The sequence below is a fragment of the Sparus aurata genome, chromosome 9 (genome assembly GCF_900880675.1).
Source record: "Sparus aurata chromosome 9, fSpaAur1.1, whole genome shotgun sequence".
In the NCBI taxonomy this organism is placed as follows: domain Eukaryota; kingdom Metazoa; phylum Chordata; class Actinopteri; order Spariformes; family Sparidae; genus Sparus; species Sparus aurata.
The window spans coordinates 11,990,200-12,015,370 of NC_044195.1; the positions used below are offsets into that span (position 1 = coordinate 11,990,200).

Sequence of the window (25,171 nt, forward strand, 5' to 3'; positions counted from 1 at the left end):
GATGGACAGCATTTTTCTTTTTCTTTAAAGATCTGCTGATCGTTACAAGGTCCAACTTCCAGCACCTCATTCCCAAAGTATTACTCATGTTTGAGGAAGCTTCTTCTGCTCTCTCTTCTTCTCATCTGTGCTGTTTTATTTTAACTTTTCCATCCAAGCTCACGGTCTGAAATAGTGACAGCTGCACAGTAAACCAGTTAAAAACTAGAAGTGGCTTTACATATCAGAATTCAATTTCACACTGTTGGCCAATATCAATGAACTTCAGTTAAAAAAAAACAGCTCGACGGTGGTTCGCTGCAACCCCTCAGGCCAACGCATAGCTGGATGCAGTCATCGCTGAAACATCAGTTTCAATAAATATAAGTGCTGTCCACCCTTCTCCTCTATCTCATCATGTGTGGAAAAAAAACTAAACACAATGATCGCATTTGCTGCAGAAACTTGTTGCATTGCACAGATGGCTGTGGTTAGGAATGAGTTTTAATACGTGAAATATTCCGGCTCGTACTCTCTTCTAACAAACTGCCTAAGTGCTCTGGCTCCTAAGAAGGGTGATCAGAGAGAAAGGGGAGTCACTCACCAAGGTTTGTCGAATATAATTTTGATGGGAGGAAAAACTGATACACCAATAACTTTTTATGTACTTTTCTTTTATTGGTGCCCATTATCGTTATCACCTTCATCGTTTTACCTAGTGTGTGTTATGAAGAGACCAGAGGAGAACATGTTGTTACTTTATCATCTGTTTCATCTTATTTCATCTTAACTAAATGTATTGTTTTTTTAAACACAGCACTATGAGCTTTTACTAAAGTAAGTATAAAAACATACTGAAATGCTATATGGCCCTAAGAGTATAAGGAAAGCAGTGTTTTCCCATCAGTGTCATAAATGCTCCTTAGACTTAAGTTGCACTCACGGCAGGAGAGCTTCCCACATGAGTCAGTGACTGTTGAATTGCTTTTAGGAGCACATCTGTGACATGACCGGTCCGTCTCACAGACCAGAAGCGCACATCTTGCTCATACCTGATCAGAACCCCGTCTCTCGGCTGCGTGGGAATGTACAGGCTGTTGGCTTTGACGCTCAACTTACACCGTTATCATTCCGACGGTGCCTGTAGTTTGATGATTTTACACCTGGAGCACAGCTCCGCCCAGCCTCAACCTGAGCTAGAGTGTTATCAGCCAGCATAAGTGAAAACACCTGTGCAGAGGAGATCATGCACATACACATGCACATGTATTGGAATAAGTGTAGGGCTGAAACTTCCTCACCAACCGTAACATGAATCTTTGATAGAGTGAGACTTTTCATTTTCTTGTCACCGGAGACAAATGTGCGAGTTTATGAAAGGATGTGTTTTAGTAGCTTGTGATCGGAGCTGCACACAGTAAAAGCTGTATGTACTGTAAGGCCTGGCCTCTAATAATTAGAATTATCCCTCGGGGGCTTCCGTCAAGTGGCAGCGCCCTCTTTTGCAGCAGTCTGTAAGCGAGGTTTATGGGAAATGTGGTGCTGATTTAATGGTGCATCTGGCATGAGAGAGGGGCGGGCAGCCATACAGACCATACAGTAGTTTAATTTGTTAATGGTTATTGTGCCGTACAATTTATTTTGAAATGATGTATTGATGTGTAAAAAAAAAAAAAGGGATCGTGTCACATGCTGTTTAATGCCTTTAACTGACGTGTTTCAAGCCCTCAGACATGCAGCACACGTGCACAAAGAAGCAGGATTGGTGTGCCTATACAATTTATTACGATACAGCCACTAACTACCTGTAAAAAAAAAAATATATAAAGGATTATTTTCCTTAACTTTTGCGTTACCTCTGTACCAAACAGATTCCAACACAGGCTAGAGAAAAGAAATATCTATAGGGTGACTTTTATATTGTGTGTTCAGTTTCACTCAAGACCAGAGTGATGTTGTGTCAGACTTATGGAGTGTGCATGAATACATGGTTACATACAAGTAATCATTCTTGATTTTTACATTTGTAATCCTGTTGGTGATATTTTACTGAATGTATCTGTTATCCAATTGCACTGTTTTTTCTCTAACTCTACCAGAATACAGTTACCTTTTTCGTGTATCCTCATTACATTTAAAATGCAAATGAGCAAACAAATGTATGACTCAACACTACATCTACTATGGCGGATGAATGGCAGTCAAAGCTTCAGGTAGATGCTCGAGTATTGTTACTCTGGTCTACATACAGAAGGTCCCTTTATCCTGCTCCAACCCAGTGTCACGACAGCTACTGAGTTTAAAATGGAAAACATGCTTCCATCTACGTGAATCCTAAACACAAAGATGTCCGTGTCTGATCTGCATTAACATATACCAGAATTTACTGTTACTGTTGTAATATTGTTCCTAACCTAAACCAAAGTGCTACTGTTGCCTGACCCGAACCACAGACTTGATGCAAACGCTGGATTCTGTTGCACCATCCATCCTCCACCACCTCCCTCTGACTCAATAAATGTAGTTATTTTATTCAGAAAACATGTTCATGTCCATGTACACTAATCCTGTAGATGACATTTTTCAATCTGCTGTGATACTACAGTATATCGCTCGTTCTATACATCTAATGCCAGCTCTCCCACATGGGCACAAACATAGAATAAAAAGGGGGAGGAGGAGGAGTGATCTGCTACCGTACTTTACACATTTTACACTTGTAGTTTTAGCTACCGTTTGTACTGAATGACCCTCACAACCAGTACAAAACAATCAATACGTGACTCATGTCATAAAACGATGCTTTCCTGATTTACGGATTTTGTTACAGCAACCAATGGCGGCAAATCTACCCAACTGTCCTTTCGAATTACAAGCGTTCATTTACAAAACATTGCCGGTGAGCTGGGGAAGAAATTTTAGGTGTTGAGCGGGCTTTTGGCTGCAATAACAAAACCAGGAGGGGGTATCTTCAAAGCCAGATCGCTGCCCTTGTTATTCTCAGACACAAATATACATCTGAACTATAGGCAGGTCAGTACAAAGTTATTCCGTCGGTGCATAAAGGCTCAATTACTTTCAGCTTTTTGGTTTTTTTCTTGTGGCGATGACTGATCAGAAAAAAAAAACAGATGTGTCGATCAACACCTAAAAAAAAAAGATATTTTTTTGGAGTCGTATTGGATCACGTGACCTATAATATAAAAAACTGGGCCATTATGAACCACATTATAACAATGAAAACAGCCATCGCATAGTGATTATGAGGTGAATGAGAGAATAGCTGACTTCTTCTTGGGCTCGACTGGTGAAAACGTTCAACTTTGTGTAGCTGTCGGAGAGGCCTGACTGGAATAATGAGTGCCTGACGTCTGGGAGGCAAGCTGAGGGTAGCTGATTCAAGAAACTGGTCATGTTTAGGATATTGCCGTGATTGAAACCAGATGGCACTGGGAAAACACACACTTTTCATTTTTCATTACGGCAAAAGTCCTTTTAGATATAATGTCCCACTCTTTTGAAGACTGCCTGCCACAGCACTCTCAGTGGAATCCATAGGGATATGCTCGAGGCTGCAGTTTGTGAGGGAACCTGGCAACTTATCTACAGCTCCCTCAACAAATGTATAAGCCCTGATGAAAAAAAAAAAAAAAACACGCCCGCTGAATCAGGCCAAAGTTTATTCTCCGTCTTCATTGAATCAAAGGCTTGGACATGCAGAAGAACCCTACTCTTGGATTTGTCCAGAATAAAAGCAGTCGTGTAATGTGCCTGCTCGTGCACATGCAGCCACAGCGCCCCCGGGGCCAGGAAGATGGTTTGGCAGGGGATCACGGGGGAACGGGTCAGCGCGAGGAGCCGGTGGAAGGGGAAAGCGAGGCGAGGCGAGGCGAGGCGAGGTGGAAGAGTCAAAAAGCAAACCCAGAGACGTCTTTGAATCCAGTGGAATTCCTCTCCTCCTCCGCCGGCTCCTCTGGGAGGCGTCAGGAGCCTGTGGAGAGAGCGAGGTAAGACGGGGACTGTCAGGAACAAAGCTCCGAATTCACATGATATGTTTAGCTAAAAGGGTGAAAGAGAAATGAATCAAAGCTTGGCGGGGATCAAAGAAAAACGCAACAATAAAGTCAAGGCGGTTGCCATGGGACCAGCAGGAGATGCATATCATTTATAAGTTGTTCTTCGGCTCCGTCAGATGTGGAGGGAATTGATTGTTATTGTTTGGAGGATGAACTGCTGCTGGAGGGGGTTAAGAGCAAGGGTTATCATCGCACAGTGAGAGGAATATATCTCCTCGCTTGTTTTAAACAGCCGCCGCCTGTGATCCGTGTCAGAGGCCACTGCCGAGGCACCTTCAACTCACGATAACAGACAACAAGACAGACACAAAGACGTCTTTTGTCAACCCCATAAATATCTTATCGGCACAAATCGTTGATAGGCTAAACATTTGTTTTGCATCTTACACCGTCAGAGGTTAGCGTCATTGTTACCGTTTGAATGTGAAATCAAATAGACTTAAGCTGTTAACTCCAGACTTTCATTTCCATTCATACAGTGTCATTTTCCGAACACAACTGTGGCGGGGAATGTGCCGCTTTGTTAAGGTTTTAATTTCTTTAAAGGGTCACTTTTGTAACTAAATTACAGAAAGCATAGTTCCTCGCTCAGTCTTAGAGGTATCTAGAGACGTGGATCATTTTGGTTTTATGCACCAATGTTTTTGAGACATCCACCTTTGAAACTTCCGCCGCTGCCAAAACACAGAGGCTGTGACTGCCATTTTTCTTTTTAAATGCTCAGACTGATCAAATCTGAGACGAGTTGTAGTTAAACCTGACCCTCCAGGCTACACAGTGACCCCTCACTGGACTGTGTGTGATTCACAAAATGCTCGAAGTTATATATATATTTTTAAAAACAACAACTACATAGGCGTACACAAGACTCAAAAGCATTGTGTCTGGTGATTCTGAAACCTCACTAAGAACTGTTCCAAAGCTCCTTTTTTTATTGTTGACTCTCAAACCTACGGAAGTCCTGAGAGGCGAGAGAGAGAAAAAATATCTGTTGAGGCATTCTGTGAGTCTGATCTGAAGTTGTTTTCTCTCCTGTGTTTATGACATAAGAACATGTTTGCTGGAATAATCTCCCTAAATTCCTTTGAGTTCCTTAAATCTTTTTTTCATCTGTTAAAAAAAAAAAAAAAAAAAGTAGTGTGAAAAAAGTAGTGTGGCAGTTTTTTTGGTAGTTTTTTTTGGTCAGGATAATTTTTTTTGTTTTCATATGGCTCTTAAGGCCTCCGTACAAACCCCTGGCAGATACCATTCAAATAAATAAAATAAAATTGGATATACCATAAGTATATGAACAAAACACATGAGCCCACATCGGTGCCACAACACACACATACTTAGTCCTTTAACTGGAAGTAGAACAAACTACCAGTTCACCAGGGACTCGACTCTATGGAAGCCTGTCATGACGAGAAAAAAAATAGACTGAAAGTAGACATGATGAAAATGGAAATGGGCATGACTGATGGAATATTTAAGCCCAAATGATCAAACTTGTGAGAAAAGTCAAATTTTGACTTAATAGAATCTGCTAAATAGTCTTTCGGTTTATCTCATAATTATGGCCAACAGCATATTTATTTTTACTCTTTTAAAAAAAACAAAATCTTTTCATTGCAATAATGGACCTCCATACAAATGACATCACAGCACGCGCAGTAAATCATTCCTCTATTTGGAAATATTCTACTCGTGTCTTAATGATGACAATCAATGGGTTTCCATATGCACACATACCTCCAGAAAAGCAGCCAATTTGATTGACACGACAGCGAGCGTGTCATTACATTTTATTTATTTATCTATTTTTTTTTTTTGTACCTGCAGGTTAGTGTGTGCATGTGCATCTCTGCCCACGGTGTGTCTGTGGGAGAGGGAGCGTGCTCGTGCAGAGATGAGACCCGTCTGTCTGCTGCTCTCTCAGATTGCACCCATGAGAGATCCCAAAATAACAACAAAGAGCCCTCAGTGGGTCGGATGAAAGCCCTGTCACCAACCATTTCAGCACAGAGAGTCTCCTCCCCTACTGTATCTCTGAGTGACACCTCACACATCACATGAAGACAGGAAGGGGAGACAGTCTCTCGTATTTGACCGCAACAAATATTTCCATATGTTAATGAGACTGTTGTTGGCTTTTAGCAGGGGGGGTGGGGGTGGTCGGGGCAAATGGGTTCTGATTGTGGGCTGAATGGCGTTGTGTTTGCTATTGCGTGGCTGGTGCACGCTGAGTTTGGTGTGAGTAAAAGTTTGAATGTGTAGAGAACACAATCCAAATGTTTATGCTAATATGTCTTTTTTGTTTAGTTGTTTTTTTTTTTTTTTTTTAAGGAATAGTTCAACATTTTGGTAAATACACTGAAGATAGATCCCACTCTTATGTTTGTGCCTTCAGAACACAGCGGAAGCTAAGAGGCTATTAGCTTAGAGATGTGGATGGGGCTGGACTAGCTCCCCCCCCTTGCTTCCAGGTGTTATGCTAAGCTAAACTTATCACCTTATTGCTCCTGCTTGGAACACCAACATGAGGAAGGTATCGCTCCACTCTTTTTCCAAAATTTCAAACTAAGACTTACAAAGCAGGGGCGCCCAAACGTTTTCATTCAGAGGGTCAAAACTAAAAACGTAACAGTAGACAAGGGCCAAAAGCAAAACTTTTGCGAGATCTTGCACATCTTTTCCTTTTTTTCCACATCCAACATCTTTTACATGTCCAATGCTTCTAATAGTTTGATAAGATTAACTCTTTATTGCCAAATTGGACCTTATGGCGGGTCAACTTTGGGCAACTCTGATCTAAAGTTAAACAAATCAAGAAATGTTTAACTCATGTGAGACAGCAGAAAGAAAAAAGCCGACATGAATCAATTTGAAACGATTCGGTGTAACATTAGAGACCAATGACGGCATCATTTGCTGATCTGATAAAACAACATGAAGCCCAGTCTCCATAGGAAAGTAGCCCACTCTTCTACACAGTCTCGCAGTTAAATCTGCAGTGAAAATCCCTCCATGTTCGACTACTGATGTCTGGCCAAAAACACTACAAACAGCAGAGAAGGACTCCATTGTTATTTCTAACTGGTAGAAGCCCCGAGGTTATTTTTCCTCTGCCTTGAAACAAATCAATGAAGCACAACTCACTTTGAACAATTGCACATTTGCTGAAATCAGATGTGGGTTGAGGAGCCAGCCATCATCGCGCTTATTCTGTTTGTTGACAGAGGAGGCCTTTGATAAACAAGCCTGTTCTTTGAAACAGGTGCCCAAGCATGAGTTCAGTTTTGAGAGGCAATTCAGAAAAACTGACTGATTAGAGAGTGTTTGTTATTCCGCATGCAACCATTTGGATCGTTGTGTATCCTTCCCAAAGTCACAGAGATGCTTTCCGTGTAAACAATGATGCTATTTTTTTCCGTTTTTTTTCCCCAGCACAATAGGTTGACACGGGTATTTGACAATGATCAAATATCTCAGCGGTGAAATTGTCTGTCCTCTCCTGTCACTTTGATAAGAGTGTCAACAAACAGTGTAACTTGATAAAAAAAAAAATCAGCATTTGTGTTGAGGTTGTTTTTGTCTTTTAACCAACGTTGCCCCCAAGTGGTTTTCACAAAAAGCTGCACAGAGCTTTACATCACAAAGCAATTCGCATGATAAATCTTTTACGTTCGCTATTATTTGTGTACGTCATCCTCATATGTGCAACATATAGTCTGCTTTCCTCGGCTGAAAACACTGAAGTCATGACTGAGCCACGCTGTGTTTCCGCTGGCTGTCCTACAACAGTGAACACAACATGCGGTCCACCCAGTTCACAAACCCGGCTTATCCTCTCTATCAGCATATGGAAGTGTTTTCGGAATCGCTATCTACGAGCAGCAAATGGTCTTAAATCAGTCATTTTAATATCAAAGCACTTAACACTAGAATGATGATTACTTGCAGGTGGATAGCTGTGCTGCTTGTCAGGACCGCATTTGAAGAAAATGACTGAGCTCTTATCCGACACGTACAGTACAGCCCAGTGTTCAATAGGCAAGATCACATTACAGAAGATTACTTTGGAGTTTCAGCAATTTTCCCAAATTACACTGGCCTTTGGTCTCTAGTAAACTTGATTGACTTGAATGGTTTTCATTAGAGAGCCGAGGCCCTGCTGTTGGTGCTTGTACACAAGAGCCGAGGCGTTTGAGGGTGAGCCGGTGCAGATGGGACACTGGATGTGAGCAGATATGCAAATCCTCTCACGGAACTGCTTCATCATGTTTGAAGGGATCAGAGGACTCTGCAGTTTGATTTGTGATGCTGCTCTGTGTTTAACAAGCCTGACATTCTCCCGCTACACTACAATTTGGTGTTTTACAAAAAAAAAACATAACTGAAGCATTGAATTTATCGAAATAAAACCCGCTTTTGCTGTGGCAGGAAAGTAATGCAGTAGATGCCATTTTGATGCCTTCAGTGTGTGTTCGCAGTGAAACAGACCCAGTGTGATTTACACTCAGTGTCAGATGTGAACTTCAGCCCACCCTCCCCCTGTCTCCCCTCGTCAACAGAACAAAATCTGAGTAATGGAAATCAATTAGATGTCACGGAGGGCCTGAGCCCAGACTGACAAGAAAATAGCTATGAATAACATGACCACCCTTATTACCCTTGTAGGAAAATACTTAGAGAGGGATCCAAAACGAAGAGTAATCCGGATACACTTTCGGTGTCACAGAGAATAAGAGCTGTTCATCCTGACCAGAGATATTCCCACATTCCTATCAGCCGCTTGTCTTCTTCAGCTGAAATCCAAAAGGAATTTAAAGATTGGTGTCATATGCTTCAATGCATTAACATACTATCCCACCCACATATTCATTCCCAGGCTTGGTCATTCTGATTGCTCACTGTCACTTAATGTTCAAAGGTTCTCTGTAGCACACATCCAGCTGCCGCTGGAAAGAATTAAGACAGTTCAACAGAGCAGGGGACGCTCTCCCTCTCTGAGTTTTCTGCTGGTTTGTGACGCCATCTTGAGGAGGTTTACTGACACAGCAGGCGACAAAAGCACTGATCAATTCTTTCAACCGCGAAATAAATATTTGGGTTACATTCCCAGAGTATCAAATGGCACTTCTGAAGTGAGCTGCATCTACTGTTTCTCTGCAGCTTTAATTTAGGGTTGATTAACGTCAGAGGATAAGTAGACAGAGTTTGATCACTATGTGCAAAAAATTGGGCAATTATGGTCAAACGGACCACATGGGGCGATAATACCATATATGCTGTGTATAGTAGTGCTTTGATGGATTTTTCCACAGGATATAATGACTTCAACTGCAAGCAAATCCAATTTGGTTGACAGGAGAAGGTTTATAACAAATAATAAGCTTTATATAGCACCTTTCAAAACAGATATGCATAGTGTTTTATGATAAAAACATAACACATTTATAAAACACAAAGAGAATAGAGAGGCACAAAAACAAGAAAACAAAAAAAATTAAGAGTTAAGAAAAAAAAAAAATTAAGAGTTAAGAAAATGTCATAAAACATAATTGATGGATACTGCATGGATATTTTTAAGTTATTTTAACTTAGCTAGTATTGAGTACATGCCACAAAACGTCTCTAGTTAGGCCAACTCAATTACTTTAGTACAAGCAAAATGATTTGCCTTGTCCTCTACAAGCTCATTTAAAGTGAAACTCTCGCCAAAAAGCAACCAAGGCTTTATTTGTGATTGAATATGAGTCAAACCTTCGTGTAAAAGCATAATTACGACGAAAGAGGCACTTTTAAGATTTACCGTAGTTTCGTTTTCGGGCAAGCTAATTTTCAATGCAGTGCAGGGGCACTCTTATGCTAGCATCAAAATCGCTATTTTAAAAACACTAAAAAGTCTCGACACAAAATGAAACTTTGCTCGTAGTATCACCAGGGTCTCTACACATGAACACGAGCATTTAGAACATTGTTTGTGTACGCAAAGTTTACTAAAAAGAGGGTTTTTTGAACTACTCACCATTGGAGCTGGATCTCCGGCGCGCCGCCCTCATGTAGACAAAAAGTGTCGATCCCGGAGTGCGACCTACTATAACAGGCAGGAGAGTAATGGTGGACCTCCTACCTGTTAGGTCGCACTTGTGCTGTAACAACAACTAGCGTCATTAGGGTATGACCACTCCTGTGGCATCTCAACAATATTCGCTTCGTCAACGCAGTTTTTAGACTGCACTTGCTGCTGCAATGGCTGACTAACAAACTGAATGTGTGCTCAGTCACCTACAATGGCCTAGCCATGAAGCTATTGCTGCTCAAACCTTCAACACAACAACAAATTTAAATACATTTGAAAGAAACATTAACATTAACTACTCTGAAAGTTGAAACAACTGAAAACCAGTGCCAATTAACACCTGCCGTAAAACAAAACTTAACACTAATGTTTAGACCAAATTACTACCATTAGGCTACTGCTAGCTTACACATTACCACTGCTGACCGAGAAAAAACATCTAGTGTTGTGTAAAACGATTTCTTGTACTGTCTGCGGATGCAGTTATTAGCGGTTGTAAATAAAACTATTCAAAATTGTACTCACCAAGCCATAAAGTTTGCAAACCGCATTTTTCCAACTCTGTGCTCTGCTCTGCTCAGTTGTGTATGCTTCCAACATGCCTCTGCATGGTCTGTTCGCGCTAAACATGTCAGAGCAGGTCAGCCTTGTACTCGCTTTTAACAAACAGGGACACGGATTTTTAAGTTGTGCTAACTGAATACACCTCTATGTTAAGTAACGCCAAAAATGTCTGTTGAAAATGCATGTATTATTGAGTTAAGACTATTTTATTTATTTTAATTTAGACAAACTTATTAAATTAAGTTATAAACTCATTATAATGTATACACATAACAGACTTGTTTTTTCTTGCAAAAAAAGCTCTTGATTTTGAGCTATACTTACTAACACCGTGAATAATTTCTTAGAGTGTAGATAATGATGACTATGAGAGAACAGACCAGTAGATCCTATATTAATGAATCATTAGGTAATGATTAGTTCATAAATATCTGTGAATAACATACTGACCACTTTCTTCATGAGTTGTTCCTGATTAATTATGAAGCAGCCACTGACTAGTCACAGACTAGTGATAACTCTTTAATGAATTAATAATTAATACTTACTAAATCATATTTAACTCTTTTTGTGCATGTCCAGGTAAAATAAAAGCTAATAATGAGTAGTAACCACATAGACTCATTATTTACTAATAACTTAATTATAAGTTACTCTTTTAGTGCCCCTCAAACAAAGTGATCCATAATACTGATTACTCAGTAGTCCCTGATCAATTTATTGACATAGTCAGCATGTCAATTCACAGATATTTATGAACTAATCATTACTAAATGATTCATTGATATAGGACCTCCCAGTAAGCTTTCGAGTAACTCATTATTTGCTTTATATTCCCTTAGTTCCTACAGTTATTCAGAAATTACTCGTTGACGGTTTGTTAATTATGAATCATTCCACAGCTGCTCTTCAGTAGCTATTCAGTTCTGTGTACCTTACTGCAAAGTTATAACTTGATATCTCTGCCTTATCAGCATGTAGCTGCATGAAATCCTGTCATAATCACTTGTGGAGGTCATGAGGGCAGTTTAGCCGATTCAATGATGATGCTGTGTTAAGGCCTGTAAAATAGACCTGGAGGACCGGACCCGGCGCCGGGCTGTGTGGCTCCCCAAACCGAGCGAACTGTTGCAGCTGACTTGGCACCAGAGATAATAACGCTAAAATATACTCTCTTTTAGGAAGAACCTACACCAATGCCTATATAACACTTCTAGAGTTTTTAGGGGTGGGAGAATGAGGGTCAACTTCGCAAAATGTACTGAAGCCATCAGATGAGATCAAGACAAAAGCTCCACCCATTTCTCAGTGTATGCTTGACAGGGCCCCACAAGAGAAGGCTCAGCCACCCTCATCACTGGCAATGTTGCTCCAGCCTCCTATAAAGTTGAAGTAAATGTGAAGTCATGTCCACTGGGGAGATGGTGTGCAGGAATGACATCTATAACGCTGATTAGATTTTATTATTTCTTCTTTAATCATATTTCTCACATTGCATCCAGATTGCATCATCACAACATGACACTTCAGAGTGTTTAAGAGGAGGGATGCACTTTCCAGCTACAGCCGTCATCTAGCTGACCACAACGTGAGTGTTTTTTGGAATGAGGACGCCACACACCAAGCAATCAGGCAGATTCTTTTTCTAGAGTAAAAAAAAATAAATAGATGCTTGAATACAGGATGTCCTGTACTATAATAGAGAATCTCCTAAAGAACAGCAAACAAAGCATCTGAACCACAAGCAGGATGCTGCTGATGTTAGATTGCTTATCAATACACTTGGCAGATTTTCACATAGCTTCACAGCATAGAACAACGTTATTTGTGCCATTGTTCCACTGTTGATCTACTGTGCACATTCGCATGCAACACCAGGTGTGCATCATTCTTGCTGCATGTGGAAAGGATGTACCTTCCACTTGCACATGTTGAAATGAGCTCCAACTTTACAGCAGCTCACACCTAATGAAACTGTAGTAATAATCTGATCCTGCTCAAAAGGCCAAAATCTGAACAAAAACCATCCATCATAAAGAATGAAAAACATGAGGATTCATGTGCATGATTGACAAATTACATTTTAATGGCAATAAAGGCATCAAGGAAGTTCCAAGTGTGAACCACACGCGTCTCCCGAAATCCATGTTTGCTCAGCAGGTCTGCATACTGGCTCTCTGTCCTCTCAGTCCCATCAGTCTGGGCAAGCATGTTCAGAGACTGCAGAGCAGAGTAGGGTGTCTGTCCATCCAACATGGTCTCAGCTATGAGCACGGCACACCCTAGGGCCCAACAAAAGATGTGTTTAAAACCTTAGTGTGCAGGAAAGGAAAGGTTACCTGCAGTACAGAGTAAATCACAAGACCTTCTATGTAGCATTGTTGGGGCCGTTGTCAGTCATGCTTTGATGCAGAGCATAGCATCCAGGAGGTTGGCTGTATGTTTGACATGTGCCGTTACGAAACCATGGCTCTTCAAAAGCAGACTGTATTCTGTGGCACTCCTCTGTTTCCCTTCGCTCATGCTAAGGGCCTGGAGCAGCCCACGACTCGGGCCCCTTCTCTCTTCATCCAGGAAGATCTCACTGAGCAGGACTCCACAGCCTGGCACAATGGTGCAATTGCATGATGTTTATGCAGATGTAACACTTTACCAGAAGAATAGTGCTGGTTTTGTCCCCTCGCATTGCTTTGCTCTCAGCAAAGAATAGTTCAGATAGAGCGAGGAAGGAAACAAATATACCACCAAGATGGTATTTTGGCTTGGCGTTGAAGTTCTTGCAAACTGTTGTTTTCTATTTCACAATAGTGATTTCATTTTTATCTTTTCCATCAGCTGAACACTGATTATAACAGGTAACAGAAGCGGTTTTCAAACAAACAGCCGCAGATTTCACACTTGATTTGACGTTAAGTTGATAACTAATAGCTGCTAGTTTGCCTGTACAAAACAAAAAGGCTGATATAGCTTTAAGGATTTTACCTGGTGTGCATGCATCCGCGATTTTACTCAGCAGAAGATGCACTTTCTCATCAGGCCAGTCATGCAGAATTCTTGCCAGGATGTACAAGTCTGCTTTGGGCAACTCATCTTTAAAAAAGTCTCCTGTTCATACAGAGAGGACAGAGCCATGAGTGGTGGTCTGCATTTTCAAAACTTTTGGTTATTAATCATCAACAGTCAAGACTGTACTTCGATGCAGATAAACAAACTGACCTGCTACAAATGATACCCTGTTGTCTGTGTGCAGAGGATGAAAATGTTCACTCATCTCAACAACAGCTGGCAAGTCAAACACTGTAACAGACAGCTTGGGATGGGCTTTAGTAAACTCATAGGCCATGGCACCAGTGCACCCTGGGAAGACAAAAAGATGATATATATATATATATATATATATATATATAAAAAAAATGGTTTATTAGCCAGGAACACACTTTCACACCTTTTAGTTCTCTCCTTACCTCCAATGTCGCAGGCAGTTTTAAATTTGGAGAGGTCAAATGCTGTTGCTACAGCTTTCCCTGTGACTTTAGCGATACTGTGCATGGCATTCATGAATCTCAGTTTGACTTCTTTACTGTTGTAGTAGGTATCCTTTAAAAAGAAACAAATGACAGAAAGGAACAAAGAAAAAGAACTGTAAAATATTTCCAAATGTTTTATCCCCCCACCTTTTATCCATCTGAGGCTGATTATCACCTGAAACACGTCTTGAGACTTCTTGCCAAAAGCCTTCTCGCGCTGGTTGCTTCCATCCTGCACAGCACTCTCCAGGTGGGAGAAAAGAGGCCACACTGTGTCGTTGCAATGCCGGATGTAGCCTTGCAGCGAGAGAGGAGCATCTGATAGAAGGAACCGCGTGGCCAGATGTGTGTTCTCGTACATTGGGCTCTGGCCTGCTGGGAGTAGACAAATCATGAAGCATGAGTTAGGTTCATTTTAAATAAAGATAAACAGTAAATTCTACCTCTTAATGGTTTGAAAAATGTATTGGAAATAGAGGAATTCTGGCTAACTTCTTCCTTTGCTCTTCAACAGTCCCAGAGCTACGCAGGCCTCTAGCAGGCATTCAGTCCCCTTCACAGAGGCCTTGAGCTCCTGGGCCACCTGTGCTGCATCCAGCCCCGGTCGAGTTTGTAGCAGGTCAAACACACCCATCTTGGATGAGGTAAAGAGTGCCTGAAACATATGGGGAAAGGAAAAATGGACACAGGAGCAATTAAATAAAATAAAATTTAAATAAAATAAAATGTAAACTTAATTTCTCTGTGTGTGGTTCCATACCAGAACACCATCCAGTGCATTATTGAACAGAATAGATTGTTTTATAAGTCTTTAAGGAATACTTGTTTTTTTTTTTAAGTTAGTTCAATATGAACCAGCAGCTCACTAATTACCACATTATCCTGTTTGTTTAACTTGTATCCTGGAGTCCTTTGGTCACCTCGAAGTTGCCGCTCAACCATCTGAGTTTCCAAGTTACGACACCAGAATATACAGGGTTTGTACACATTTTTCAAGGTCAAATTCAAGCACTTTTCAAGCACTTTTAAGGGGCCTTTTCAAAATTTTCCAGTACCTTATCGATGGGGTAAAATACATATTCTTTTCACTTTTTATCACAACTATGTACATTGAATTATGCTGTAAACATCTAAAATGATGTTTCATAATAGCAAAAACTTTAGAAATTAAAGGAAAACACAATGTTTTATCCAAAAAAAGGGAAGCCACTTGGTGTTCTTCAGGCACACTTACACCGAGACAAAGACAGACTTGAGAGCACCCTGTAATTTTCTTTTTTGACATAAACTTTTATAAGCTGTTCACTTATTCATCAAAGTTTATTAATACTGAACGTGTCATCAGTCCAAATTGCATCAAATTCACATTCTCCTCAGCCATCCTTGTCTATTGCTACCAGGCTGCATGTGTGATGATATACACAAACTGGTTTTATTTCTCCTTGTACTAAGCAAACTATCCAGTCTAATCCCACTTTTGCCAAGGCACAGAGTTATAATGTCAAGCACTTTCAAGCACTTAAACTAAAATCCAAGCACTTTGTCAGACCTTGAAAACACAACATTGAAATTCAAGCACTTTCGAGGATTTCAAGCACCCGTACGAACCCTGAATATAGATATTCCTGCTCATAAACCCTCCGTAAAACCTCAACTAGTCGTTCTGACACAAAACCATGTTAATGTACTTACCGTGCATGTGAGTGGTAGCAACTTTCTAGACTTACACTCAGCAAGGAAGTGACTAAAAGTTAGGGTGAGCCGCTCTGGAGAAAGATAGTTTATTGTTGAGTCTCATTTCCAAGTCTTCATATACAGACTTTTTGGTTTGGTGGCTCAGTCCGAGCCACAACAACAGTAACAACCCAAAACTTTGGTATTTGAGATTGATAATCAATTAATCACTCACACAACCTTTATCGTGAATAACCCAAAGTTCAGAAATTCATTAAAAGTTATATTTCAATATGATGTCCCAAGGAGAAAAACAATACAATGCTTTTTTTTTTACCTCTACTTACCTTTGAGGCTTTGAATCCATCCATCAGCTCAATAATTCGCTGTAAGTCCTCTTTTTTCAGCTCACTGTCCTCCTGCTCTGTCACGTTGAGCTCAATAACCTGCCCCCCGCTGGTCATCAGTGGCGATGTTGTATTCTCAGAGTCTTGGACCTCTCTCGTGTCTGTATGTTTCGACAAGCTGTTAACCAACATCCAGGAACTCTGACTCTCTTCACTTTTGCCGCCATTCCTTTTCACCTACAAGGGGAAACTGTTATATATGAATCATGACAAAAGGGGGATTTTGCTAGCAGGGTGAGAAAAAAGCTAACCTTATGAGCAGGACTGGCTGTCGGGCTGTTCTGGGTATGGTGTGTTTGACTGGCAGACGGGCTGTTTGGTCTGGGGCCGGAGGAGAGGTTGTGTTTGGCTGAAGAGGCGGGACTGTGGCTAGACTGGGTCGACAGGTTAGGTGGGGGCTGAGTGGGTATTGTGGGAGTGTGACTGCTGTTTTGGCCCAGGCAGACAGACAAACTTTCTTCGTCCGAGGAGGAAGTGCAGTGGTTGTAAATACGGTCCAGCTGTTTGCAGAAGTGGTTAAGGGGGAAACCCACAACGTTGAGGAAGTCTCCGTGAACGTATTCCACCAGCATGCCACCGAGAGCCTGAATACCGTAGCCACCAGCCTTGTCCCTGACACACAAAGATACAAATATTTCATTTAGGGAGGCCATATTACGCTTTTGGGTTTCCCCCTGTACTGTGCATGTGAACGCCAAGTTACAAAGCACTAAGTCCACAACAAGGGTAACGCTTTCTCTGTGGTCAAGCGGTTTCTTCAGTTACTTGTGACCATGTAACACAGCACCAGCAAGACCGTCCCATCGACTGTAACCTACTGAAGGTACTATCAAAAAACAGTGACATTTCTGTTGTTGGCTGCAAGAACCAAAAGTCTTAATCTAATCCCACCATATGAGGATTTCACGGCCCAGCGATGAACTTTATTTTTAGATCTAAAAGTTGCAGAGATGCCCCGATGACAAATTCTGCATTTTACTCCGGACGGCATTATCAACAAGGGTTGGCAGCTTCACAAGCTCAAGGACGGATTCAAAAGATACAAACAAATGATTTGTTTAATGTTGTTTTACCTAACTTTGTAGGTTTGCTTGTTAAACTTGGTGTTAGCATCTTGCACATCTATTGTGACAACAGACATCTCTTACCACAACCTGGGGTGATGTTAGACTGATGCTGTAATACTGAGGGAAACACAAGCGAAACTATGTGAACATTTGAACTCATCTGAAGCCAACTAAAAATGAGAGGTAGGTCATTAGCTGGTAACTGTTTTTACTGCAGCACGTAAGCTTCGTTTTTATACATAAACATGCTGGTGAGTGTGCATGCGTGTTGCCGGCTGCTGCATGTACATATAAAACGGGTGCTGGAGGAATTAATTTGCTTGGTAACTTAGATTAGCTCCCGGCAGCTAGCTTGCTAATATTGTAAAGGTGTGACATTAATGACCACTCGACAGGGAGGCTGCTCGATCATGTAGGGTGGTAAGGTTTTCAGTTTAGAAGTGTTTACTGTGGTGATTTTCATGGGAGAAGTGCAGCTAGACTGGTTCTAGTGATTCCCAGGGAACAAAATGACTGGCAGAACTGACACTAATTTGGTTTATGGTGCCTGCTGAGGCCTGTGGGAGCTGACCAATCAGTACAGACGAGGCTTTTCAGAAAGGGGACTGTAGCAATGTACACTATGAGAATGAGAATGTGTTTTTTGAACAAAAAAAAAGCACGGCATACACACCTCGAAGTTAAAGTATGAACCTGAAAACCACACATAGACACTGAGCAATACAGAAACACAGCAGGGTTGTGCGTGTAGCAGTACTTCTGCAAATGAAGAACAAATCCAAAGATACATTCGCTCTGACCAAAGTCGAGATTGTATTTTTTGCTTACACGTCTGTATCTCAAATAGGACAAGGCAAACACAGCAGGAAAAAAAAAAAAAAAAAAAGTCAGGCATCAAAGTCCAAAAAAGCGAAAGGTTCATGAGGCTTGCATTCACTTAATGACCTCCACTGATCAAATGCTTGGTTAGGTTACCTCACCAGGACAAATCAATAGCTTTTACATGTGTGAAAGTTCAAATGTTCATACTCACATGGGTTCACCACTATTGATGTACTCCCATAGCATACTTTCTGAGAGATCAGCAAACTTAACCTTTGTTTCTTCGTAGAATTCAAATGACTGGTAGTCCACTTCTTCATCTGGGGGGGCAGGGAGTTTAATAAATGAATCACAATCGGCCAGTAAAGCCCTCTTGGGAACGGTACTTTTAGGAAACTGTTATGAAATCTTTCATGATTAGCTTTTCCATACAGATATTCTTCCTGGACATTTTAGAAAAACAAAAGAAGCCCCGAAGGCCTGACCTCTTTTCTAACACATTCTAACACGTGTTTTCTTCCAATACATTTCTACAGAAAACAATTATCATTTAATTGTGACTTACTTTCTTTCTCATGGCAGAGGACTAAAGCGACACCAGTGAAGACGCTGTGCTCTTTGCCACTCAATCTGGAAGAGAAAAACCAAGAAGACAGAACCTGTAAACACGATCTTGTCCATTTCCTGCTTGTAATGTCAGCTCAGAAAGGATGTATGACGTTGATACCGACTTTGACAGCATCCTGTAGGCATCATTTTTGTCCACTGGCTTCTCCAGAATCATGCCATCAACAGTCTGTGGAATTTAAAAACGATTGCCAGATTAAACAATATGCAACATGCACCTTTTATTGCAGAGAGTAAGCACACACACACTGTAATCCCTTCTTACTCTTACCACAATTGTGTCTGCTCCGATTACCATGTCTGGAGTCTTCAAGTGTTTCTAAAGCAAATGAATACACAAACAAATTGTCAACATGAGATAATACACAACAAGATAATATCTACTGTTTACTGTCATACAGAAAGGAGCTTAACTTACAAAAGGCATCCTCCTGGCCACCTCCAGGGCTTTCTGTTTGGCTGTCTCAACGGCATACTCATGAGGTGCTTTGAAAAGCCCCTTGTCAAGCGTTTCTTTGAACCAGGATGGTACCACCTCGAACCGTAAGCCCTGAAATTGTATAGGGGAGACAAGCAACAATAAAACGATACTCCAATCCAAAATTTCATATCAATATTTGAACCATTTCACATAATATAAACAAACATTTTTATGAAGAACTGTGACAAAAAAATGGACTTGGGTGGAAAATTTCACAGTTGAAATACAAACGTCTATACTTTAATATAGTACGCTCTAGTGGACGGCAACATTGATTCCAAATGACCTACAGCACATCATTACAGATTTACACATCTGCGATAAGCTGATTTGCCAGTTCAGTCTTAAATAAAATACTCATCGTCATTATGCAGCTTGTCGAGACCATTTTCATCAGATAAGGCGCAGTAAGAGATGTGACAAGTGTGGGTCATGTATCATCCACTCATATACTGATTGGATCGTTAAACATTTACAAGGCCGTTACACCTAAACGTGTTGGATTTACTAATATTTTGTACATAAAAATCAGCGACTTGGTTTTGTTTTTAGTGCAGGTGACGCATACATTCACATGAAAGCTTGAAAACCGTCTAACCGCTGGAGTCAAGATTAATCCTGTGAGCAGAGTCATAGAAGAGAAATCGTGTTTCAACGCAACTCAAAAAGTACAATTTTATGAGTTCACAATTAACCAAAATGTGCAGCTGTCATGATATATATTCAGTTCCAATGGGTTTGGAAACATACTGCATTGCGGAGGATCTCCAGCCTCCTTGGAGAAGCACTTGCCAGCACGACCAGTTTACCGGCAAGCTTGGAAATGACAGGGTTCAGCACCATGGCGGCCTTCTCGTCTAACTGCCCCTAAAGAGATGGACAGAGTTAAACATTACAGATGTGTCCCACTTTATGTGAAGGATTGCAGCAATAAGGAGTCAGATGACTGCAGCTGTTCATACACTGTCAGTGAGGACAGGTCCATAAAGAGCTCACACAATTAGTTGACCGTTTAATGAGTCAACTGACCTAAACAGTTAATCATTAAAGTAATTCGTCAAAGAAACCACCACACGTCAACTGGTTCCATCCTCTCATATACCAATCAAATATTTGCTACTTTTCTTTGATTTAAATAAATATAAATTGTACATTTCGGGTTCTGGAAAGCTGGTTGGACAAAACAAGCAATTTAAAGACATGTCATTGTGCTGTGGGATATTGTAATGGGCATGATCATTCTTTACTTTATTAAAGTTTGTGTACTAAAGTATTAATATATGATCCTAGTCCAATACCTCACACAGAGTCACACATACATGAACTGAATTATGCATTCAATAAAATAGTGAGTGAGCAGCTGTCAGCACGTCCACTACTTCATGCATCAAGGAAGCCATTTCATTAAATCACAGCTTTCCTGAACATAATGCTTTATGCTAGTTTAGCCTAGTTACTGTGCCTGCACAATCAATATGTGGTTTCTCTGGAACAGCGAGTCAAAAGTTAACCAGCGTAGGTGAACACATAACCAAATAATAGAACAAGGTTCACCACTCTGCTAAACTGACTGTGCTAACTTACTGTTATCGATCAGCTAATATAGGCTGTCTTGTTGATTTTAGTTTCTCTGACGTTAAGTTACTTCAAGAAAAAGCTCCTTCGACTGCAAGTGAACGACACGTACTGTGATGTTTAGCTCGCGAGTTCAGCCCCCCCAAAAAATGCACACGGTTTAATATACACAGTCATTTAAAAAGCACGTTTCAATGTCCGTGCAAAGCTCCATACAAAATATGTAACGTCAGGATATGACTTACCTGCCGAAGTAGGGAAGGAAACTGGCAGTGGTAGCTGCTTGCTAGGACAACCAACGTGACGACGCTTACGTGATGACGTTTCTTACGTGGGCGGCGCCACATAAGAGACGCATGCAAGTTTCAACGTGCAACAACTACTACTAGTACTATAATAATGATAATAATTCAAAATTAATAATAATAATAGTGAAGTAGGAGATGATAATAATCATACTAATACAAATGATGATAATGATAACAATAGTGATGATAATAATAATACAATAAACAAATAATAATAACAACAACAATAATCATCATCATCATCGTCATCATAATAATAATCATAATAATAATAACAATACAAATAAGAATAAGAATAATAATGCAATTAATAAAACGTTTATTTTTTAAACAAATAAAACAGAGAAAACAAAAACAACAATAGGAGGAGATTGAAAGTTTCATAAGTTAAAAAAGTCAAAAGGTCAACGATATCACTTCATAGTTAAAAGCAGGGCAACAATTTACAGACACATGAACAGAGAATATGTTATAAATGTTACAAAGTCAGCTATGTTCAGGCATAGAGGGCATCCATAAAATACATGTTTAATTCACATTTTATTGATACTCGTGCATGCTACATCAAGATATTAAAATTCGAAATTAAAGTTTGTTTGTTTTTTCAATCCATGAAATAACACGTTGGGTAACACAGGAATAATGACTAAGTTGGCAAAGACATTCAGCTGCTATCCATGTTCATCAGCTCGTGCACATGAAAAATAAGAAGTAAAATAACTCAGGAAAAGGTGATGTAAGAGCTTGATGTACACAAGGCCAGCCCATGACAATCACAATTTCTTACACTACCACTCACTTCCTTTCTCACATGTCTTTTATTCTTTCCTTAAGTTGTCTCACTCTCTCTCCGCTGTGATGTGCCTGGCATCAAATACACCTTGCTGTGTTGTCTCTCTTGACCCTCGAAAGTGCAATGTGCCGAGTACATGCTCTCTTTATGCTCCATCTTCATTGAGTCCCCACTACTCAGGCTATGCAGATTCATTATCTGCCTCAGCTTTTGTCTGAAATCCTTGGAAGCAAAGTAGTAAATGAATGGATCGATGCAGCTATTCAGGCAGCTGAAACAGAGAGACAGTTTGTAGGCCATGTAAACGGACTTCTTATAGAAGAGTCTCAGCACTGAGTGGGTCAACAGGAGGATGTTGTTTGGGGCAAAGCAAAGAGTGAAGACGAGTAGAACAATGACAGCCAGACGTATCGCTCTATCTTTCTGGGCTGTCTTGAAATCTTTGGCCAGTTTGCGGATGACACTGACATAGCAGAATGTTGTGACACAGAAAGGGAAGAGGAAGAGAATGAACACCATGCTGAAGAGAAAGGCTGCCCAGGCTGCCGTGGACGGGAGCATGTCTTTCTTCAGCATGTCAAAGCATGTGGTAATCCCGAGTTCAGGGAATTCGAAGGTCAGGTCTGTGGTCATCAGTGGGTACAGAACGCACAGGACCAGACCCCACATGAGGAGGCAACCTATGACGGCCATGGACTTCTTCTTCCTGATCTGCCTGAACAGCATGGGCCTGACGATGCCGAGGTAGCGGTCGATTCCGATGGCCATCATGGTCAGGATGGAGCAGTACATATTGGTGTAGAAGATGAGGGTCAGGGAACTGTTGATGGAGACAAAAAACAAAGTGTAAAAAGGACCATCGCTGGTTTTATGGGTGGTTACGTAACAAACTGTTCATTTTCCGAGGGGAGTGAATTATTTGTTGCCACCATGAGGTTAGCAGCCAACCAGTGAAGAATTCACAAAATCAAGTAAGACACATAACCCTTTAGTAGCCCATCTTTGTTGTCACTATTAATCTAAAGTCCTTGTAAAAAGTCATTAGTGAGCTTGAAAGGTGCTAACTGGCAGATGTTGTAGCTTTTTGATTGAGCAAGGCTAGCTGTTTCCCCCTGTTTAGAATCTCTATGCTATGCTAAGATAAGCTAAATGGCTGCTGGCTGCCACTTCTCATCTAACTCTGCAAGAGAGCAAAGTGTATTTATCAAAATGTCAAACTATTCTATAAATGATGGACTGCGAAAATAATGTTTTGCCTGACAATCACAAGGTAAACAAGTAGAAGAATGTATGCATGCAACAATGGAAGGCATACCTGCACATCTTGGGTCCCAGTCTCCAGTTATACCCTTGGAGCTGGTAGGCGATCTGAAATGGCAGGGCTATGCCCAGGGCCAAGTCAGTGAAGGTGAGATTAATCATGAAGATGATGGAGGCAGTCTTGGGGGAGGTACGGAAGATGAGGATCCACATGGAGAGGCCATTTCCTACCAGGTTGATGGCAGTGACAAACATGTAGATGACAGAGATGGCAATGCTGGTGTTTGTATTCTTGAACAGGGATAGGGTGGCGTTGTCTAATTTGGGGATGCTGGAGTTCCCCGTCATGATCACAGCAGAATGGCCTCTCACCACCTGTGTGCCGGAGTTTGACAAAGACTTGTGAGGATGTGGTAGAGTTCATTTTTCTCAGAAAATACTTATGGGAAAAAAGCAAAATCGTTAGCAAAGTGATGCATGCCACTAGGTGTATTCTCTCCTCTTTGGGTGTGAAACTGATTGATCTCAAGGTGTGAAACAGATACAGTAGCAATCATATCAAGACTGTGTTGTTGTTCGCGTGCAAGCAGCACATGTGCTGGGTGGAGTATTCGCACAGGAAAAGGACATGGTTGGTTGGTGGTTGAAGCGTGCCAACTGTCGCTCTGGGGAGCTCATGTACAACTGACACATGCAAAAGTGTTAAGGAGATAGTCTGACAACTTTCGGCAATCATATTACAACAGGCTTAAAGAGGGAGGTGAGACAGAACGAAACATTACAAGGACAGGAAACACAAACACTTTATACCATATGTGGTGCACATGGTTGGTGGTGGGGGGCTTACCACAAACCAAACAGAGATGTAATCAACAGAGGCAAGTTGTTGAGCCGTTTTAAGTTATTTACTATAATTATACAACGTACACCATCACTACAAAAATGATGGGGATGATAACAGGATCTTTTGGTAACACCTGAGAAAAACACACTGTAATGCAAAAATGAAAAAACCAAGACGTGGCATTTTACGTTTTTATATATATGTGTATATATGAAATGTAAAATATATATACAGTATAAGTATAAATTAGTTTGTTATTTTCTATTTATTTTGCCTTCTTTTTCCCTGGACAATTATGTATTCTATAATTGAAATGGGATAAAGCGTTTCTTTAACGCAGGTTTATCGATGCTATTTTTACATTACACTTTCAATGTCCTATGCAGGTGTATCATCTTTTGAATAAATGTTATTAACTTACTGAAAACCTACTTAAAATAGCAAATGTTGACCAGAGACCCTCTTACTGATAACTTACACAGAAATAATACAACCAAACAAAAAAGACACATAATTCAACTGACACGTGGTGCCGTTTGGTCTCATTTCAAGTCAGTTTCAAAAAGGAATAATCATGAAAATATAAGGTTAACTCTTCCCCTGATAAAGTCAGTTGAGCACTCACCTATAAGGAAACAGGCAGACGAGACGTGGCTGGCAGGTAGGCAGTTGCAGATGGAGGTATAGATATTGTGACGGGGGGTTTGAGCCAGTCACTTTACCACAGACAGAGGGAGAGGAAATGGAGCATGTGACATATTTCATCCTACCAACTGTAGTAAAAGCCACGCTTTAGAGGCGGTCTTGGAGAATGACTCTTTAGAACTACACCAAGAGCACAGCATGGAGAACAAACACATTTACTCATCCTGACCGACTTATTCCTCACCATGTAATTCATGACTTATCTTAACGCATGGGAAGACTGCACACTACAAAGTGCTTATAGGAAACTGACAAAACCATTCTATTATTGTCAGTCATAGTTCATAACGTATCAAAGGGTGACACTTTCACTTTCACGTCCTCCATATCACTGCTGTGATTCGAAAGGGAAAAACACAAGTGTGGGTAAAGAGAAATACCCGTTACATGTGTGC

At 40.8% G+C, this 25,171-nt stretch overlaps 2 protein-coding genes across 3 annotated transcripts; both read right to left on the bottom strand.

Moving 5' to 3' along the window:
* Nucleotides 1-12,749: 12,749 nt before the first annotated feature.
* Nucleotides 12,750-21,210, bottom strand: asmtl (acetylserotonin O-methyltransferase-like). 2 transcript variants are annotated; one of them, XM_030429345.1, is made up of 16 exons: nt 21,112-21,210; nt 20,042-20,158; nt 19,229-19,360; nt 19,082-19,129; nt 18,915-18,979; nt 18,749-18,813; nt 18,395-18,503; nt 16,546-16,906; nt 16,235-16,471; nt 14,706-14,868; nt 14,389-14,588; nt 14,151-14,283; nt 13,903-14,043; nt 13,669-13,791; nt 13,052-13,289; nt 12,767-12,968 (listed from the first exon to the last, which is right to left on the bottom strand). In XM_030429345.1, exons 2-15 carry the CDS (start codon nt 20,132-20,134, stop codon nt 13,084-13,086), a joined length of 2,076 nt encoding a protein of 691 aa, XP_030285205.1. In that variant the 5' UTR covers nt 20,135-20,158; nt 21,112-21,210; the 3' UTR covers nt 12,767-12,968; nt 13,052-13,083. The 2 variants fall into 2 exon arrangements, with proteins under 2 accessions (XP_030285206.1, XP_030285205.1); XM_030429346.1 differs by lacking the exon at nt 13,052-13,289 and having other exon boundaries at nt 12,750-12,968.
* Nucleotides 21,211-21,695: 485 nt separating this feature from the next.
* p2ry8 (P2Y receptor family member 8) lies at nt 21,696-24,817 on the bottom strand. The gene is made up of 3 exons (XM_030427462.1): nt 24,697-24,817; nt 23,283-23,602; nt 21,696-22,787 (listed from the first exon to the last, which is right to left on the bottom strand). Exons 2-3 carry the CDS (start codon nt 23,573-23,575, stop codon nt 22,004-22,006), a joined length of 1,077 nt encoding a protein of 358 aa, XP_030283322.1. The 5' UTR covers nt 23,576-23,602; nt 24,697-24,817; the 3' UTR covers nt 21,696-22,003.
* Nucleotides 24,818-25,171: the final 354 nt, after the last annotated feature.

Coding starts and splice junctions, on each gene's coding strand:
- asmtl (XM_030429346.1), bottom strand. CDS start 20,134: ATGGTGCTGAACCCTGTCATTTCCAAGCTTGCCGGTAAACTGGTCGTG. Junction 19,130..19,228: donor TGGCCAGGAGGATGCCTTTT/GTAAGTTAAGCT, acceptor CATTTGCTTTAG/AAACACTTGAAGACTCCAGA. Junction 16,472..16,545: donor CAGCCAGTCCTGCTCATAAG/GTTAGCTTTTTT, acceptor TTCCCCTTGTAG/GTGAAAAGGAATGGCGGCAA.
- p2ry8 (XM_030427462.1), bottom strand. CDS start 23,575: ATGACGGGGAACTCCAGCATCCCCAAATTAGACAACGCCACCCTATCC. Junction 22,788..23,282: donor CTGGGACCCAAGATGTGCAG/GTATGCCTTCCA, acceptor CTCCATCAACAG/TTCCCTGACCCTCATCTTCT.